This window comes from Ciconia boyciana, chromosome 1, assembly GCF_034638445.1.
Source record: "Ciconia boyciana chromosome 1, ASM3463844v1, whole genome shotgun sequence".
Lineage (NCBI taxonomy): Eukaryota > Metazoa > Chordata > Aves > Ciconiiformes > Ciconiidae > Ciconia > Ciconia boyciana.
Genome location: NC_132934.1, coordinates 38,211,967 through 38,231,988, shown reverse-complemented (window position 1 = coordinate 38,231,988; position 20,022 = coordinate 38,211,967). Strand labels below are relative to the sequence as shown.

Genomic DNA, 20,022 nt, shown 5'->3' with positions numbered 1-20,022 from the left:
GTCATTAAAGATGATAATGAAAGTGTAGTGCTTCTACTCACATTTTCTCAGCTTTCTCAATGTTTCTGCTGCAGAAATCCAGCCTGATGACAACCTCTGTCTTTTTATGAACCATTTCATTGTAATCATCCTTGATTATTTCACTAAAAAAAGTGAAGCATTAGTCTATAACAAAAGTATGCAACTGCCATCTTACCAGCAATCAGTAATACAATAATATACCTACAGTAATAACTGCTAGTCAGAATTGCTTTCAGTTAGAGATGCATTAGTATAATCCTCATATAAAACTATCTTGTGCAAGCTGCTCAATTGTACCTGCATGTTACCAGAGGTTAGACTTAAATTATCCACAGAAGAAAGTGAAATTGCAAATACCTAAACATTATTGTCAGAACAAATGATTTTTGTTTCCTTAATGACAGAAAGAAGGGAAAACTTCAGAAAGCCTATTCATATGCAAGGAGTAAGAAAACCTCCCAAGATACTGGGATATCTCAGAATTATGTATTGATAATCAAGGCATATATATATATATATATATATATAAAAAAGGACAATGAAATTCAATCAGTTTCTTACATTAGCCATCGTATTCCTTTTCGCATCAGCTCCTGGTAAAGTAGCAAAGAACTGGCAACTCTACAGGCATAACATACAATACCTGTTACTGCCTGGTGGAGAAAACAAACAACATTAGTACTAATCTGGAATTCTCTTAACAATTGTTTCAAGTCAATTAATCACAACAAAGCAAGACAGATTAATAAAAGAAAGAGCAACATGAAGATGGTAGTTTAAAATGCGTAACTTTGCCCAAACTTTAGTCGGGAGACAACCAAACACTCATTACGGAGGCAGAGCTAAACATGGCAGTGAGTTTTTCCAGTTATGCTGAAATATCTGTTAGGGATGAAAATATCTCTCTTATAAACAAAAATGACACCACTTACTCTCAGGATTTACTTTAATTTCTGGAAAGTCACAAGTACATTTCTTCAGTAGTTTAGGAATCAAACACATACATTAAAAGAAACTTGTAAAAAATGATACATTTTAAAATTCTAAGGCTAGGGACTCTCTTCATTCACCTACTTCCACTTACAAGTTTGCTGCATTATTTAGAATTGTGAACAAAGTTTCAGAAATGATAATTTACAATATTTTAAATAATTGATGTCAATTGATGACTTTCTGTTTATTAATTTTAAAGACTTCTGGTATTGAGAGACATAGGCTTTCATACCATGCCTGAATACAAGGCTCCTCAGCGGCCAGTATTTTATAGGCATAGTATAGATGGTGGTCACAAAGTCAAAGCATGGCAATGCATACATTCAGCAGTTTCAGAAAAATGACCAAAAGAATGAAACATCCTCTACTTGTCTCTGAACAGTAGATTCTGAAAATTTGCAAGAGAGGCAACAGAAATTTCACTCTTCTGCAGAGTCCTAGAGACTCCTCTCTATTGAGAGAAAGATGAAAGTTATTTTTCTTATGTTAAGTTTTGCACTGTCACAGGGGATGTTATGAATCTTCTAGCTAACTTCAGGATTCCAGACTGGCAGGCTCCTGTCCCCCATCACTGAACTATGCACTAACAAAGCACTTGGACGTTAGAAGGCTGTTTTCTGGGTTTGTTCTTTTTTTAAAAAAAAATACAAATATCTTTTGTATACAACGTATGGCTTTAATATACTTTTGGAGCCCTTGTTAACAAATACATTTCTGTCAGTCAGAATCCTCATTAGCATATTAAAATAGTTTCATTAACATTATTCATCTGAAAATCAAGTAGCTTTCATTTCAGTATCATTAGCTGAGACAGGTATATAAATTAAAATAATAATTACTCACTTTAGCCATACTGGCATCCCCATCCAAATCATAACGTTGATGCACTTTAGGAAGTAAAACTGAAACAAAAACCAAACATCTGTATTTTCTTATTTTCCATAAAAGATGTGAAAAGTTCAGACTGTTTCCCCTCCCCACCCTGTATGCTGTTTTTATGTGTATCAACTTGGATTTTAATCTAATCTGTTACTGCTAAGCCTTTTAGTATCGTGTGGTTCTCATGCACACCTTCAAAACCAGCCTTTGTCTTAAACACTTAAATAACTTGGTATCTGCAGCAAACTGTGCTTCACTTCCTTTTCTAGACTCACTTTTGAACATGCTGCACAGCACAGATTTCATGCAGGTCTCCACTAGCGATCTCTCTCCATTGAGAAAGTCAATCATTTATTTCTGTTCTTCAGCCCTGTGTTTGCCCACATGGTAGACCCGTTCCCTCTTATCTCATGGCTGCTTAGTTTCATTGAGAGTCTTAAGGGCAGGACCTCACCAAATAGATTTTTAAAAGCTAGGGTAGCCTCTATCAGCTGAATCTCCTTTGTTCTCATGCTCATTGACTCCTTCAGAAAGCTCTGACACAATATAAAGGCCTTGTTGATCCTTCCACAAACAGCTCACCTACCCACACTCTTCAGCACCTCTGTGTGAGTGCCAGCTGGCCCGAGCAGTCAGTATGTAGGACAAACTGACAAAAGCAACACTGACCTCTCAACTGGAGGCATGTCTTCCAGCTCATCTCTTATAAAAAAGGGTTCTGGCATAGGGCCCTCTATAAGCCGCTCAATGATAAATGGGAATGCAAAAACTTGATTTCTTTTTTTTCTGTTATGGCATTACCTTATGTTCTAAGCAAAGGTAAGTTGTTAAGACCTTCTCTGTTAACTGAAAGGCTAACCACATTCATGACAAATAAAAAAAAAGGCCAAACAACTTGAATTTCCACTTAGTGGGTAATGGAACAAAAGAACCAACTTTGAATTACATTCTAGAATGTTCCTTTCTACTTGTTAAAAGTGTCATGCTTCAAAAAATTTCAGAACTCCATATGCCCCACTACATCTTAACACACAAATGCTCAGGTTCACAGCACTAGGAACATTACATGCAACTACTGGTTCTGTAAAAATATGCTGGACACTCAGCATTTTTGAAAAAAATTGGACTGCATACTTAGAACTTCAGGCATCAACAGAGAAAATTTTCAAACACTATTTCTAAGACGAAATAGACATAAAACAATAATTAAATAACGCAAACTATTTACAAAAGATAGCTATAAGAAAGGGGAAATGACTTTCATATACCTTCTTCATAGATTAATCCGACAATGTTCACAGCCTCCCTGCTTACTACAAAGATAGGATTCTCCTCAGTTGTTCTGGGGAAGTGCTGTGCCAATCTGCCAGGCTCTAGTATTAAGCGCCGACCTTCATATATCAGTTCTTGATTCTGAGATGGTATTTTTGTCTGTTTGTAGACCAACTCATGAAATATAACAGCTCTATAATACAAACAATATATTCAGTAGTAGTTAGACTCACTACAATAGTTCAACAATTCAGATTTTGTATTACTGAAATAAAAATCCCTTTCACTCCTGATTAATTAAGAACTGGTTTTACACAGAAAGCATGTGACTTATAAGCAGAACAAAAAGCAGCACACTGCCTAAGGCTGCAGGTTGTTCTGTTACAAAAATAAATGCTATTTCCTGCAAAATATCAAACTTCCCTTTCTACCTCTGATTTTCCACCAAAGCACGTCTGTGTAAACAAACTTGCTTTGGCCTGAAGTCTGAAGGTCAGTAAAAACAGGCAACACCAGATGAGAGGAAGGAAGCATACTTTAGTTTTCTCAGGCACACCCATTTCTTCAAAGGAGATGGATGGTCTCTCCAAGAGAAAAGTCTGGTGTTTTTACATGTCAAAAAGTACACACCTTAAATTCAGCCTGTAAGCTAACAGATAGCCAGACTACCTCCTAAAACAGCAGTGATAAGGAAGACCAAAGACACTTTTGTACTTTATTTCCAGCAATCAATGGATATAAGGCACAAGAATTTATAACAAACCTCTCCCCACCCCCAAAAAAACCCAACAAACAAACAAAAACTCCCACAAAGAAAAACCTTAAGCACAATAACAGGAAGGACCAGTTTGCCTCCTGTGCAGCACTAGTACACTGTCACTTCTTAATACTACAGCTAGTATATAATCATAAAGGCAAATAATATATTTTTTTTTTAATTACAAATAGCAGTTTGAGCTACAAGCAAGATTTCTCTGCAAAAATAGTATTTGGGCTCTCCCAAAGTACAAATGACAGAATACAAAAGAAAAATCAGAAAAGGCCAGAACTGTATTTACACATTTGGTGAAATAACTGTATCTGTTCACACATTAGAGAATAACACATGCTCTGTATTATCTGTAATAAGGTAAAGCCACTTATTTTTGTACCAAACTGTAAACCAGACTTCACAGCTTTTAACATCAGCACTTGACCACATGACCACAAAACATGACCACAAAGTGAACTCCATATAACTCAGGATCCTAAATTGTACCAATTACAACTTCAAAACCCCTGTGAGAGTTTTATGTCAGACACAAATGATGTGCACATTTTGTATTCTTGAGGACAAGATAAGAAAAGCAAGAGTTGAACAGAGTCTCTGGAAAACTACTTTGTAAATAAGTAACATACACAAATGCGGGATGAGTTGGTATCCATTAAGAACACAGACACACTTTAACACGTCAAGGATTAAGTCTGTCACTGATTAAGACCAAGTTTAAGATCAGTTGATGTAACCTTCAATAATTTTATTTTTGGTCAACATGCTTCTATGTACTGTGACCGCACAGGAGAATTACAAGCTTTCACTTCCTCAGACAAACTGCCAAGGAAAGGGTACTGAATTTGTAACACTGGTGATATTCAGGCAAACCGTACTGTGACCTCAGAAGAGCAAAGTAACGAAAATAGAGCGACAGAACACTTACGTATTATAGCTGTGAATATAAACTTTGTGCAAGGTCATCTGCTGTAGTGAAAAGATGTGGACTATTATTCGGTGCAGTATGTCACTTGTCTCTGCAAAGAACTGGTCAAATCCCCAGCATTTTTCCTGGTCTCCTTCAAGAATATTCGCAAGGACAGGTGTGAGCAGTACTTGCAGACCCCTAGAGGACACCAGGAAGAGATGAGACAACTTGGATCTACCTGGATGTTTTCACCTTGTAACCAATTGCAATACTTCATTTGACTTGTCTCATGAATGCAAATCTATTACCCCTCAAAGAAAAAGCACTCCAGTGCTTTTTTTTTCCCCTCTACTGAAAACAAAATGTTCAATGGTAAGATCCATTGTTTTTCATTAATACACATACTTTATCTCTTTCCTTTTTAGGCTCAACTATCAAATATTTTTTCCTTGGTATTTGATAAATTTCATGGGCATTGGAAAAATGGCATGCAATTTAAAAAGTCTACACTGTAGAGCTAAGGCCACCTTCTACCACTGCTGGGCAGTAGTCTTTTACCCAGCTCATCCCACACACTTACCACAGTTTAGCACTTTGAAGGAAGCTACTACCATTTATGGTTTGCTGGCTGAGCTGCTTGTGTGAGCACACTATGTTGCCTTCAATCAAAATCAGCTGGGTTAGCAAAGACTCATAACTTAAATTGTCAACACTAACAGAATTCATCTTGATTGAGATGGGGCTAAATAAGTACTCCACACGTGCAGCTCAACTGCTGCAAAGAAAATGTGCAACTATTGCCTTACAGTTATTACTATTCTATCAGAAAGGCCAGCTTAAATTTCTTGTATTTCTACTTTGAGAATCTGAATTGCAAGGAACTTTACGGATCCCGCTCCTGTTATCATGAACAACTTCTAAGTTTTAACATCATGTACATGTCAAACCTGAATCCGGCAGTAAAACTGGTAACATTTTGAAGCAAGCTCCAGTGGCTTACAGGCATACTGATGGCCCTATTAGAGGTCAGTGGATGCTGTGGGCAAACTCACTTTAGTACTAAATTTAGAACAGTAAATAGGGTTTAAATGCTACTTGAAAATATTATTGTAAACAGATGTTTAATGAAAAAATCTGCTTCCTTTATTATTTCAAGCACATCAATTATATGGAATAAGCAGAGGAAACAACTGAGCAGTATCATGAAAAATATATATACATTGCAGGTTCTGCACACTATAAACTAATGAATTGATATAAACCAGATTTTCACTCTACTCTCCTTACGGATCTACATATTTGGCTTTCAGAAAAGTTTGTTTCTAGAGTCTGTTCACAGAACAATTTCTTTCTCCCTTTACCATGAAAGAGTAGTAACTTTAAAGTACTGAAGACATCTCAGGAAGATAAATAGGTAAATGGGTTATGGGAGGTGTTTTTAAGATCATATTGAGATTAGATCTTCCATGGCTCTTCCTACTGAGTATTATGACATATGAAGCAAAAATATGATCATAAAAAAATTTAAAAGATACTATGAGAATATGTTAAAATGTGGTGATGTGAATTTTTTTCTGGCAAAAATGCAAGTTTCTGAACTGTCTTTTCTTATCATTTCTTTCCTACAGCCTAATCTTTGTAATGTCTGAAGTCACATTCTTGCAAGAAAGGGGGGGCCATCAATTCAAAGTCTATTAAATCTTCATACTCTTTCCTGAGGATGGAGAAAAACATAGTAATAATCTTTCTTCTACTCATACCACTTCAGATTCGCAGGTGCTCATTTGTAAATTAGCAGTCATAAAACTATTTGGACAGATGGGAAGAAAAAACACTTCATAACCTAATAGTAGACTGTACTGATCTACAGAAGAGTTCAAAGAAAACAGCTGCAACAGTCAGATCGCTGTTCCAAAGACCCAATCCTGAGAGCATAACTGGAAAAGCCCAATCAAGTAGCATTGAAACATTTTGCGGTAAGTTCAAACTTACTTTGAAAGACTACAAGAAACAGGCATCTCCCAGCTCCACTCAATTGGTCCATTTTCTGCTTTCTGTATTCCAGAAATAGCACCAGAAGGCTTTCCAGCGATTATTTTATACCTGCAATACATTATAAAAATAATAGAGACTTCAACTACTACCTCTTATACATACATAGGTCTAGTAACTAATCCTCAAAGGGGTATCAATAATATAAATCTAAACAACAGGTTGGCCTAAATTTGTAGGTGGTGCAACAATTAGGAAGCTTCACTTGGAAGCTGACAGAGAGCGGTGCTAAAATAGTAAACTATGAAAAGGAAACGCTTTGGGATATGTGGGAGAAGCAACTTTGTCTACCTCAGGTTTGGGAAAAATTTAGGAGATATTTCAGGCATCACTAAAGGAAGCTGAAGTTTTTTCACAAATGTTAATCAAAGTCAGATTTCCAAGGCACTTCAATTTAGGCATTTACACGACTAACTTCTATCATGTTCCATGGCAAGAGATGACATTTAGCCACCACAAAGTCACTTGGGGATAAAGAAGGAACAGGAGGCGGGCTTTGAGAAATCACTTCACATTGGAAACATTTAGCAATTTGGATACAATTTGGCATTGTCTAACTTTGTACTGAAGCCTAGTATTTCTCAAATTTCTCATGAAACGAATCAGGAGCAATAGGCTTTTTGCAACAGGAAATTTCAGTTGTGCTTTCTCTTTTTGGAGGACGAGGTACATACAAAACATATGTTCCTTGATTATCTCTCAGGCAGATACAACAACAAGAATGCCTGTGGGATAATCACAGGATGGGCCATTACTTAAACTAAGGAAACTGGAGTCAACTTTGCAAGGAGTACCAGAACAGCAATGTTATTGGCCTATTAGAGTTCCCAAGTACCACCTTGCTTTATTTTTTAAATGCAACACACAGAACAACAAAATAGAACTAGACTAAGATGAAACAGGAATCAATTCCAACCAGCACGTCATAGACACAACTTGTTTCCCGTTCAAGAGCCACCCCTCTTATCTTCAGCCACAGTCCACAACTATGCTACTCAAAAAATGTTAGTCTCATGGGTAGTGCATGCATTTCAAGACTGCCTGGGAAGACAGTCATTTAAAGGACAACAAAACTTTGCAGCACTGAAAACCCATTTCAGAATACCATAATTTTGCCTGAATATCCAAGTTATATACACCACACCGCAACAGACCAGCCTAGTGCCATGGTGAAGGAAAGATGTGTGGAAAAACATCAGTATTTTGGGGGAGCTCTGATGCTTAATTTAGGCCTTAAGGCACCACACAGTAAAATCCTTGTTGAGGCAGAATGTTTGTACTGGTTTTGGCTGGGATAGAGTTAATTTTCTTCACAGTAGCTCATATGGTGCTGTGTTTTGGATTTGTGACCAAAACAGTGTTGATAACACAGGGATGTTTTAGCCATTGCTGAGCAGTGCTTACACAGCATCAAGGCCTTTTCTACTTCTCACACTGCCCCACCGGCGAGTAGGCTGGGGACAGGCAAGAAGCTGGAAGGAGACACAGCCAGGACAGCTGACCCCAAGGGATATTCCATACCACATGACATCATGCTCAGCAATAAAAGCTGGGGGGCGGAATTTGCCAAGGCGGCAGTTGGTCAGGGACTGACCAGGCATCAGTTGGGTGGTGGTGAGTAATTGGGGTTTTTTTTGCATCACCTGTTTTTCTTGGGTTTGTTTTCCTTTGGGTTTAGGGGTGGGGGGGGGTTGTTGGGGTTTTTTGTTTGTTTGGTTGGTTTTTTTACTTACTAAACTGTCTTTATCTCAACCCACGAGTTTTTGTGCTTTTATCCTTCCAATTCTCTTCCCCATCCCACTGCGGGGGAGTGGGCGAACAGCTGTGTGGTGCTCAGCTGCCTACTGGGGTTAAACCACAACAAAGTTAAAGAACATTTTTCCTTAAATATTTTCACTATTTTAATGTTTACTATATGTGTGTAGGATTTGTTGATAAAAAGCATTTCATGGACTGACTTAATTTACAAACAGATAAAATCCTCCTTCTAAATTACCTACATCACTTCCTTGTTTCTACGAGGTCCTTCAAAAGGTCGGAAAGGCAAACTCCCTGTTGCAGCATGGTAGAAGGTCACCCCTATGCTCCACAGATCAACTGTTGCTCCGTATTTTTTCTGATGCTCTTTCCTCAAAACTGCTCGCTCATACATATCAGGATGCTAAAGAGAAAAAAAAAAAACAGAAAAAAAGAAGTTAGAATTGCTTTATGAACAATATAAAGAACAAAAACCCAATCTATCATTTCACAGCAAGATAATTTGTCATTCTAAACTTTCAGCTCTTTAATCAAAAAGCAAAGTTATCTTGTTATCATAGAATTTGCTTAAGTTATTGTGACAGAATATCACAAAAGTTCCTAGGTATGATAGCCACTTTTATGAAAGGTTTGCAAAAAATATTTTTAAACAATATTTTTAAATTTAACTAAAGATTGACTACTAGAATAAAACACCACTAAAGAAGAGGAGAAACCTGTATTCCTCCAGATGATTTTGAAACAACAGAAACCAAATTGCAAAAAGATCCATAGCAGAGGAGAATATCAGTTACGATACTACATGTGGGAAAACATGGGAGGAAGAAAATTATGCCCAAGATGCTTGTATTGATGCTTCTCTGCCTTCTTCTCTTTGGTTAACTAAGATGTCAAGTGAATCTTAACTACACCTAGCATCATCCAAGTAGCTCAAATAAAAACTGAAAAATACCTACAGAAATAAAGGCAAAAGCATTCATAACTAAAACACTGTTGTTCTTCCTTTCACACAAGGCAACAGAAGTTGAACCTGGAAATTATTTAAATGCTACTGTGCTCAGATGTGCAGAAGAATTGACAGGACCTAAGGTGAAAAAGGTGGAAAGTTATAAAAACAATTATAATACAAAGATTTAAACACTAATTCCCAACAGTCCGACCTTCACCTATTCAACTCTCATCACAAAGGGCCCTGGGCTTCAAACATTTCTTCAACAGAAAGTGAAATCATATGGGCTTACTAAATACTCTTCTGTGCCATAGAGAGAAACAAATTGTTCATCATCTTCAAGTTCTCTTGCAGCACCAAAGTCTGTGAGTTTGTAAACAGACTGACCATCTTCACCTATAACACGCATTATATTGCCTGGTTTGATGTCACGGTGCACTATTCCATTCTCCCGGAGATGATTCATCCCAGCCGCTTCAATAAAAAAAAAACCAAACAAAACAACAGAATGAATGTATACATCTTGACACAGACTGCACAGGCATTGAATTGTAACCGAGGCTAAGAAGACATATGTGTTTACCTTCTCATTGGGAAATGGGAATGAGAAGGGACACTCAATTAACAAAAAGACCAGGATGAGAGAATATTCTGAGCATTTTTGCCTTTTTTTCTTTCCAACAGCTAAATTACAGTATTTCTTGCTTGCAGCAACATCTTTCCCATAAAGTAATGGAGGAAAATTTTATAACAGGCAGACACAGGTAAACCTCATTATTTTTCTAATTTACTCGTCCGAGATTAATTATCACTAGGAATCAGTCCAACATGTGACAAATAATCTTGAAACAAACAAACAAAAAGAATTATAGCAATGCTTTAAACGGAAGTGGCTTCTCAATGCAGGTATCTATACCAATATAGACATAAATAAAAGATGTGACTCCATATGACCATACTAATTTGTTCAATTAGTTGACAGTCATTTGAATTCCTCATCTCTTGCTGTTTCAAGTTAACAAAACAAGTATGAGTTCATTTCAGTCAACAAATTAGACTAAAAAGCAAAGTCTACATACCCACATCTCTCAAAACAATTAAGAACTCAGACTCTGGCAAACCAAAGGCATTAGACGGCTCCTCTAAAACTGTATACAAACTCCCACATGGACAAAATTCCATAACTAGTACTTTGTGTCTAGTCGTTGTCTGGAAAAAAATTTAAAAAGATAAGTCTGTGACTATTGTGAAAACAGTGTCAGAAATTACTTATAACCACAGAATCTTACTTTTAAAAAAAAAGAAAAAGAAAATCTGTAGCTAGATCATAAATCCCATTCTGGTGATCTTCTTCAAAGGAAGTGCCAGTGAATTTTTATATTGTTTCACATATTCTAACTTGGGGGAGCAGGGGGGAATTAAGAAAGCCTCAAGTTCTAGGCACTTAGAGGGCTGCAAGCAGTACTGATAGGTGGACAAATGAGAAACTACAGCACAGAAGAGCTGAGAGCAGCAATTGTCCTTTCCTCTTTATTAATCTCAGCATCTGGGTCATTTCAACTGATCAGTCTCAGTTTCAGCATAACTACTGCAATTCATACTAACATACAGTTCTACATGTCCCATGTCATTATTTTAGTTGGTTGCAAAGCGAAAGCATAAAATTGTCAGGATTATTGAAACACCTCCAACTATCAGTATGTACTAAATATTCATACATGTAGATAGCTTAAAAATCCTAATTCAAGATAAAGCTTGGGACAGTGGCTTCTCGAGATGGCTTTGAAGAATCATAACCTGTGCCTAAACACTGAAAGCAAGCATATTCTTTCAACACCACCACCACCAAAAAAGGAAAAAAAAAACAGTGGTGGTTGGGTCAGAGTATTTATATCATCATATATGTCACCATTCTTTTAAAAAGTAACTTCATCCTCTATAGTAAGTATAAAGCAAAAAGACAGTTACTGTGGTTACTACCATGCATCTCAGATCACAACTACAACAATTTGTTACCTCTTCTTCGATGGCAAACAATTTGACAATGTTCTTATGATTTAGTTTCTTCAATACTTCAAACTCTCGCATCTGAACATCCACAGGACGAAGGAAACTTATACTATTAAACACTTTGACAGCATATAAATCCCCAGTTTTCTGTTCAAAACAAATAAACAAATTACTAATCAAACAGAAGCATAAGACTGTAGATGTACACATACCCATTATCCAAGCATTTTGAGATCTTCTGTTATGCATATGAGCATACCTAGATTAGAAATAGTTCAAAATAGTATTTTGTGTTAAGGTGGAAATTAAGATTCTACTAAAAAAAATTATGTATATATCGGTTTAGTTTAATATAGACTAGCAGTAAACAGACTGGCAGAACGGAAACTCAATGTTAGCCCACAAAATCTAAGTGCTTTTAAAAAAAGAATAGTTAGCATAAGAAAGGCTATACATTTAAGAATGACCCATAAACTTAGCTGAAAAATAATTTTTCAGCAAGAGGTAAGCCACTTGCACAAATCAGTGAGACATGCACATACTACAGTTGAGAATCCTGGCTTGCTTAAGTTAAGAGACAATTTTCGGAAGCTGAACGTTGCTCTCTCTGTCTTTATTGTTCTGTTTATATCGATAAAGCGGTATTTTGTTTTTTAAAGAAGGCAGCATCAAGCACTACATACCACTTAAGCAAAATCCTGAAGCAATTCAAACCCACATAATAAGTGACAGGAGCACAGTCATGAGCTTAATCAGAGACTTAAGTTCTCAAGTGGGACTAAGCCCCAACATCCTCAGGTACTCACAGCACCAGCTGAGAGTGCAACTCCTGTCTCTCTTAGGGCAAAGTACCTCCCTGCACTCACTCTAGCAATAAGCTTACATTAGCAGTCTTGTGTGCAACAGATTCTTTCTAAGGACAAAGTCTTCCTGTGCTTAGACTAGGTGTGTTGTACAGCACACTGACGTGCACTACTGGTGCCCAGGTAAAAGTTTTCTCCCATTGACAACAAGCTGCAGGTCATGTGCTCAGACTAGTGAGGGCGATGAGAGGTGCAACCATGAAACCATAAGCTTTACAGGGGAATCATTCTGTGTTGAAATTCACTTATCCAGAGAAGCACATTTACCACTAAATTATTGCTCAGTGTTGCTTCACAGTTAAATGTCAAACAGAGAAAACACTGTAGCTTATATATAACTTCATATTGATTTCATACAGACTGTCATTACTATGCCTGTCACTAGGCTTATCTTCATTTTGTGAGACGTACCGTGAAATTCATAGCAATAGAATGACCTACACAAGTAAGGTCATTTCAGCCTCTCACTCAGTTTACAACATAGACATCAGTATATCATTTACATGTCAAAACTGCTCAAAGATGTACTACTTTGTACTGATTACTGAAGGCACGTCACCAAGAAGATGGTGTCCTAGACATGTATGAAGCATTGACTTATGGATAAAGACTAACAGCAACTTCATCCAATTCGATAATATGTTAAGAATACTTAACTTATGGTACAAAATCATAAAAATCACAAAAGATGGGCTTTAAAAGAACAGGGAGAAACTGTGAAAAGAGAATTTAACAACGACAAAAATAACATCACGTAATAAAAACTGATAAGACTTTTATTCCTATTTAAATTCTTAAGCAAGGAGTATTTTTTCCATAAAACTGAAGAATGGAGGAATGAAGAATTAGTAACAATTCATATTTTACAAGGACAAATAATACAATATTAAAAACAAATCCTCAGTAATAGCTGTATAGAACTCTAAATCGATGGATGAATATTAAAAACTAAAAACTAAGTATGAATAGTTACAAAGATGTATTTGTTTTAGGCCGAAAGCTTGAATGGTTTTTCGCTGATTTCATGATGCTACTCACATATGAAAAAATTTCAGTTTTACATGTTACTCAGATTAGTAATTCCTCACAAACCTTATGTCGTCCCCGGAAAACATTTGCAGTAGCTCCCTGTCCTAGAATGTCAGACAACAGCCAGAGGTAATTCGAAGTGCTCTGCATCTTTACTCTTTGATTAGACAGTTTTCTTTTTCACCTTAAAAACAAAAGGTTAAATATATTGAATTGTAATTTAGTAAAATAGAAGAAAGGGACTTATTCTAATTAGAAGGAAAAAAAACACAAACCCAACCACAACTCCGAAGACATATAGAAATAATTAAGAACAACCAAGTAGAGGAAGAAGAGGTGAAACAAAGAAACAAAAACAAGCTCAACAATCAAAAGTAATGCCATAGACACAACACCTCTCTCCATTTGACGTCTTTAGTCTCCAAACTTTTGTTTGAAAAATCAACTGGAAAAGTGAAAGCAGTAACAAAAACTATAGGAAAGAGTCAAAAACATGTGCGCAAGGTCTTTTGAAAATAAGCAAGTCCTGTAATCAAATTTCATTATTCAATATATATGCCAAAGAATAGACATCAGAGATGATGGCAGATATGTATACAGATCTTTTAGATCACTTTGGCTCTGGAAGTTGCACTTCAGCACAACTGTAAAGGAACTGGACTAACAACTTACAAAAAGCTATTTTTACACGAGCTAGATAAAAGTCACAATTAACACAAGTATTTTCAGCTACTTGCTAGAACCATCAATTAATACTGAAAGAAATTAAGGGACATTTCTCTCATTTCCAAAATTTCACATTTGGTATGTCACATCATTTCTAGGGAGACAGCCTGGCTTCCTCACCGTTCCTGAAATGTAAAGTCAGACACTCAGGTCTTCACAGATTCAAAAGAAAGAGGAAAAAAAAAAGATTGATTAAATTAAAACAATTAAAAAACCCATCAGACCTGCCAGATTTCCCCCCTTGCCAAAACAACAGGAGCTGCAGCTGAATACCCTTACCCTTTTGGTTTAATTAAAGCACTGATTTTGCCATTAAATCTTGCGAAAGGCTCTAAGATCAAAGATGTAGCTTCCTGGATCTAAAGAATCTTAAGAGCAAAACGGCAACTGGACCAGGGGAATATCCTACAGCAGCAGCCTTTCCTCACAGCCTGGCAGGGGACCCTCCATCTGTCTGTGTTAACTGACAAGAAACAGCTGATACTCAGAAGAAACAAAAAAGCCTTTCCTGTAACTACTGGAAGAAGAGCTTATGACCGAATTTCCTGTGCATGTTTATTACGAGAAGGTGGCTAGCGCTTTTTGAGAGCTCCCTGGTGCACAAGATGAGATGACACCACCAGAAGCCTCACACCGTGCACGGCAGGAGAGTGGAGGAAGCTGCACGCCAGCCACCGCAGCACCTTTCGCCCGTGGCGTTCCAGCAGCCAGCCGAAGCACCCACCTCTGCACTGTTCCTGATCATGCCCATGCCATGCCGCAAAGAGACAGAAATTTTCTCATGACTTTGAACACATTTCTCTATGTGTAGCGACTGCAGATTTTATACTTTCATTTAGCTATTCGCTCATGTAAGATGTAGAGTTTATTGCAAAGCTGTCCCAAAACATCCAGGCAAGGACATGTAGCATACAGAATGCAACAACACAATGCAAAGACCTGACATTACTCTAAACTAAATTCAGAGTCATGCAGCAACACCATTTAAAAAATCTAGGTAAAGTTCTTAATGCCTAGAAAAGGGAAGAAAGGTTTTATCTCAAATCTGAATCAAAAAAACCAATACCACACCCCAAACCCTTAGAATTCTCAGTTAACTCTGACAAGACAATTTGCAATAGTAGGATAAGATAACTTTTCCCATCTGGCAATTACTGTAGATGCCAAAGAGCTATCTATGATGCAGACACAGAAGGTAAGGAAGAGGTCTGCAAGGAAATAATGCATAGCCCACTCTGTAAACCATTTGTAAAATCTCTGAATTAAAAATTTCCTCATAATTAAAACCCTGCTTGTAACAAGCCAGCTGGCACATTACCAGTAAACATGTATTTTGTCATTTATTTTAAAGCAACATTCATCAGACTCGTACCAAGACACAGAAACATTATGAATCCTTCCTAAGCAGACAGAAAGTGTGCAGAAGGATCAAGTAAACACAGAGTTTCTTCACCGATGTCTATTCAAATACTAAAAATTTTAGCAGCCTATTAGAGACTGAATTATTATGTTGACTGAAGTGATAAAGATGAGGTAGTATGAGATCAGCTCTTGTCCTTTACTTTCTAATTAAATTTGCATGAAGGTCAATGGGTGAAAAGAAAACAAAAGGACAAGTCTGTGACAGATGAGCTTGAATATCATTCAATGGATTTAAAAAAAACAACAACAACAACAAAAAACCAGCAAGTCACTAATGGGTTCTCAAGGTCTGTTTTTTCTCACTCGTAAAACTACAGCTATAATTATGCCAGTATTAATCCCAGGGTACATACCCAGCACCAAACCAAAGTTAGTGTTGCACTATTACACTTTTTTGGTCAAAATAGTGTTTTTATATTAATAACAAAGTCTAGACTCTTTTGACAGAGTCTTTGCTTTTAAGGCATAAAGTCTCATTCAGCTTTAATTTTAATCTTCAAATTATAATAATTTGATTCAATAACTTACATAACATGTTAGACCTCCTTTAATACCTTTCCTTTCTTAGACTGATTCAGAACTGATCTTTGCTAAACACTCAGCATGTCAAGTTTTCTTTTCTTATCTTCTATTATCTTCCTAAATCAATTCACTAAGAGCTTCAGAGTAAAAAAAATATGTATCTCTAACTGTACAATTGGTCCTGTCACTAGATTTAATGCTGAACTTTCTATTTCTTCACATCTCACTTATGGTCATTAAGTCCAATACTAGATGAATCAGTTCTTCACATATATCTAAAGGTATCTCTCCTACCAGCAGTTTCATGTATTGTCTCCCATGACTCATTAGCATTTCAAGGGTTTGGGGGCTGCTTTTTGGGGTTTTTTGAATATTTTGAATATTTTTCTGCTTCTTTATTTGCCAGCACAGGGGATTGTAATAGAAAAAAAACTGCATTGCTAATGCGATTTTTTTAAAAACCCTCAATGCTTTGAAGCAGAAGTACTGACTGCTTCTAATTAATACGATGAAGTTTGCTGTTACCTCAGGCACGCAGGATAAGCACACAAAGCAGGTACTTCCCCTGTTAACAGCTGCAATGTACAAGTTCACCAGGCAAGTAGGGACAGATGATGAAGTTAAAGTGAAGGCTCTTTCCGTCTACAGGCAAGATTCTATATGCCACCAAAGCCGACAGGCAAGGTGCTGAGGTTCTGAATAAATGTTATGTTAGCATTATACAGTCTGGTAAATATGAAGGTTTTATACTTTGCTGTATGTCCTCTCTTAACGCCTAGAAAAGAAGTTTCTCCTGCTGAAGTTCCTACTTCCTACCCCTCCTTTCTTCACCTAACCTCCTTCCGGGAGTTTCCAGTCCAACAGCTAGCACCTGAATTATCGAAATACCCTGCCCTTGGCCACACAAGGTGCTGCTTGAACCCACACGAAGCAGCACATGCTCCCAAAGGCCCGCAAAATAAATGGTAAGCCTGGCTCCAGTGCTGCTCATCACCACTGCTCTCAGCGTTTCTAGTCTGGAACAGGGGAAGAGAACTTGGCCTCTCTCAGGGATGGCAGCTCCTGGAAAGCTATGGAGGGCCACAGGCTCGCCTGAGCGACCCAGCCAACCCCACACTCAGAAACGTGGGGTATGGAGGGCACAGTACCAGAGCTCACCTTCACAACAGGACAGTCTTCCTGAGGTAGAAGTTTAACAACTTCTACAACCACAAAGGCGATGCCACTACCTGAGGAGAGCTTTATACAAACCACTAGCAAACATATGCTTCGCTTGGCTTCCCCCCCCCCCCCCCGCCCCTTCCAATTACAAAACTAGTTTTGACGGGTCGCATCAACTGCGACCTGCCGACATTCACGGGGATAAAAGTCATCGAGATCGGGGCAAGGGACGCGCCCCAGGCAGGCCGCCGACGCCGCAAGCCGGCCAACGCCTCGCCCCCCCCCAGGCGGGGGCCGCTCCGCGGCGCGGCCTGCACAGCCGGTCCGGCTGCTGCCTCAGGGGGGCTCCGCCGCTGCCGCCCGCGACCCTCCTCGGGAGTCGGCAGCTCCCGGGAAGGCCCCGCCACCGCCCCGGGAAACCGAAACCACCTCGCCCCAGCGGCGGCGCGTAGGGGGCGGCGAGGGGAAGAAGCTCCCCAGGCGCCGCGGCCGCCCACCTCAGCGCGGTTCAACGCGGCCTCCACCCACCCTGCCCTGCCCTGCCCACCGGCCCCGGCCCCACGCACCGAGCCGCCTCTCGCCCTGCCAGCCCAGCGCCCCGGCCGCTTCCGGCTTCCTGCAGCGGCGCCGGGAAGGCGGGGCGGCAGAAGCACCGCCTCGGCGGCCGGCACCTCCTGGCCGCCCCCAGCCCTTGCCCGCCCGGAGGTGGTCGGCGGGGCGCTGAGGCGCGGGCTGGCGGCCGCCGGCTGACAGGGGTGGGCGTCGCCGCCGCCCGCTCTGTGGGGGGTGAGGGAGCGGCGGCGGCCCCTGAGGCGAAGGGACCGCGAAACAGGGAAACATCTGGCAAACATCGCGAAGTGGAAGTAGGGTGTTCCTTAAAAATGGCCGCTCCGGGTATTTTAGCTCGAGTGATGTTCAAAACGAGCTCAGAGGGGTTCCGGTGAGGATTTTTTGCTGCGTAACCGCTTCAGTCGTGGTTTCTTCGCTCCCCGCCTGAGGCAGGGCTGCCGGTCTTCCCTCTGCCCGGTAACCGTTAGCGTTGCGCTTACCTGTGTGAGCCTCACCTCCCTGGCTGCTTTTTCACGGGATATCCAGGACAAATGTATGAAAATTCACATTTTTCATACATTCGTGCTCTCGCTTATTGTTTACTTAAATGTCTTAAAGCAAAGTTCCTTGCTGATTTATCTCTTGCTCTTTTTTTTTTTTTTTGTCTGGCCGGTAATGTTGCTCTTCCGATAAGTGGTCTGTATAGCTTGTATAAGGAAAAATATTGATAACTTTATAATTTATGCATAATGTAATTAAAACATAATTATAGTGGGAAAATAGTCAAAAGAATTTTTTTTTTCCCCAAAGACTAGCCTTTTTTTGATCCTCTGCATTTCCCTTTTGGAATTACCATCTTCCCATATCTTAGAAGCCTATTCTCTTGGGGAACTGACACATAAAAGATAGCAACCTGCTGCTTACAGGCTTTGTTATTGTTATTATCTTACCTTTCTAAAGCTTTATCACAAGTCCAAATTTCCGCTGGTTCACTTGTTACAGGGCATTAAGCTTGTTCCAAAATTCTGCTTAGTGAAACTGATAAATTGACTTAGATACATTTTATGCTGTTAATATAAATGTTTAATTTATATTCCCTGTTTCTTGACATCTGAGCTTTATTTTGTAATGCTTCTGCATTACAGAGGGAATAGTTCCCTGCCACATTTGTGTTCTGTCCTTGTGTCTTTCAAAATGCTGCAGCGCTTCCTTAGAATTGACATGGTTTATTTCTGCTACCCTAGCCTCTGTACCCAGCTTTGCAAGCCTTTTTTTTAAATCAGGTGGGTACCCATGAGTCAGCTTTGTCTTCTTCAGAAATAGTCATCAGATCATTTATACAGATTTTAGCAAAGTGCTCTCAAAATCAGGAAAACACCAGTGAACTTTTCTCTATATCTCAAATGTGTACTTGCTTCCACTTCTGAATAAAACCAAGCTGTTGGCTCAGTACGTTGATACTTTTTGGAACTGGCCATTTAAAATCAGTCTCATGCAGGCTGGACAGGATTTTGGGAGGTGTCTGGTCCAACTACCTGCTCAAAGCAGGGTCAGTGCTGACTTCACACCAGGTTCCCCAGGACTTTGTTTGCTTAAGACCTAGAGTATCTCGGCTCCAATGTCACCCTGCCCCTGGGTCTGGCCGCCGACCGCTCTCACTGCAGTTGCCAGCCTGTGTGCTTTCCCCACGTCAATCGATGAAGATGATTCATATGGTTTGCATGATTCAAATTGTCCATTTTTTTAGGGTATATTTGTAACATAATCAGTGTTCCTTATGTAAGGAGGATCTTCTCTAGCCTTTAAATGTTTCACAGTATGAATCACAGGAAAACGGTATGTAGAATATAAGAATAGGAAAAACAAACACCAAAAAGGGAAGTGTCATTACAGTTTCACTCTATAAATTTTTACTTTGCTTCCTTCCACTTCTTTTCAATGTATTAGTATAACTTTTGGTATTCCTCACCTCTCTTGTATGTGGATTCTCATTCATGTTCACAAGTTCAGCAGTCTGTAGCTGTATACTATTACATCTCTTCATCCTAACAATATGGCTATAGGAATTGCAGCTAAAGCTGGCATGTTGCATACAGTCTTCTCACACGTGTAGCTGGGAACGCCAGAACTCGAAAAA

The 20,022-nt window shown here is 39.0% G+C and overlaps 1 protein-coding gene across 5 annotated transcripts in view; it reads right to left on the bottom strand.

Moving 5' to 3' along the window:
- The window catches only part of TBK1 (TANK binding kinase 1), a 32,610-nt gene extending 12,588 nt beyond the window's left edge, over nt 1–20,022 (bottom strand). For 3 of the 5 annotated variants that reach the window (XR_012042733.1, XM_072862927.1, XM_072862950.1), the window contains exons 1-12: nt 17,903–18,513; nt 13,569–13,689; nt 11,620–11,760; nt 10,683–10,812; nt 9,896–10,077; nt 8,897–9,057; nt 6,837–6,947; nt 4,863–5,042; nt 3,162–3,358; nt 1,858–1,916; nt 583–674; nt 42–143 (exon numbers count right to left, since the gene is read on the bottom strand). Coding sequence is in view for 4 of the 5 variants with exons in the window: in XM_072862927.1 (XP_072719028.1) it covers nt 42–143; nt 583–674; nt 1,858–1,916; nt 3,162–3,358; nt 4,863–5,042; nt 6,837–6,947; nt 8,897–9,057; nt 9,896–10,077; nt 10,683–10,812; nt 11,620–11,760; nt 13,569–13,655 (1,442 nt within the window). In the remaining variant the exon portion in view is untranslated. Of the gene's footprint in view, nt 1–41; nt 144–582; nt 675–1,857; nt 1,917–3,161; nt 3,359–4,862; nt 5,043–6,836; nt 6,948–8,896; nt 9,058–9,895; nt 10,078–10,682; nt 10,813–11,619; nt 11,761–13,568; nt 13,690–16,700; nt 17,139–17,902; nt 18,514–19,854 lie in introns of those variants that run through there. The other 2 variants (XM_072862931.1, XM_072862942.1) reach the window with 2 other exon arrangements.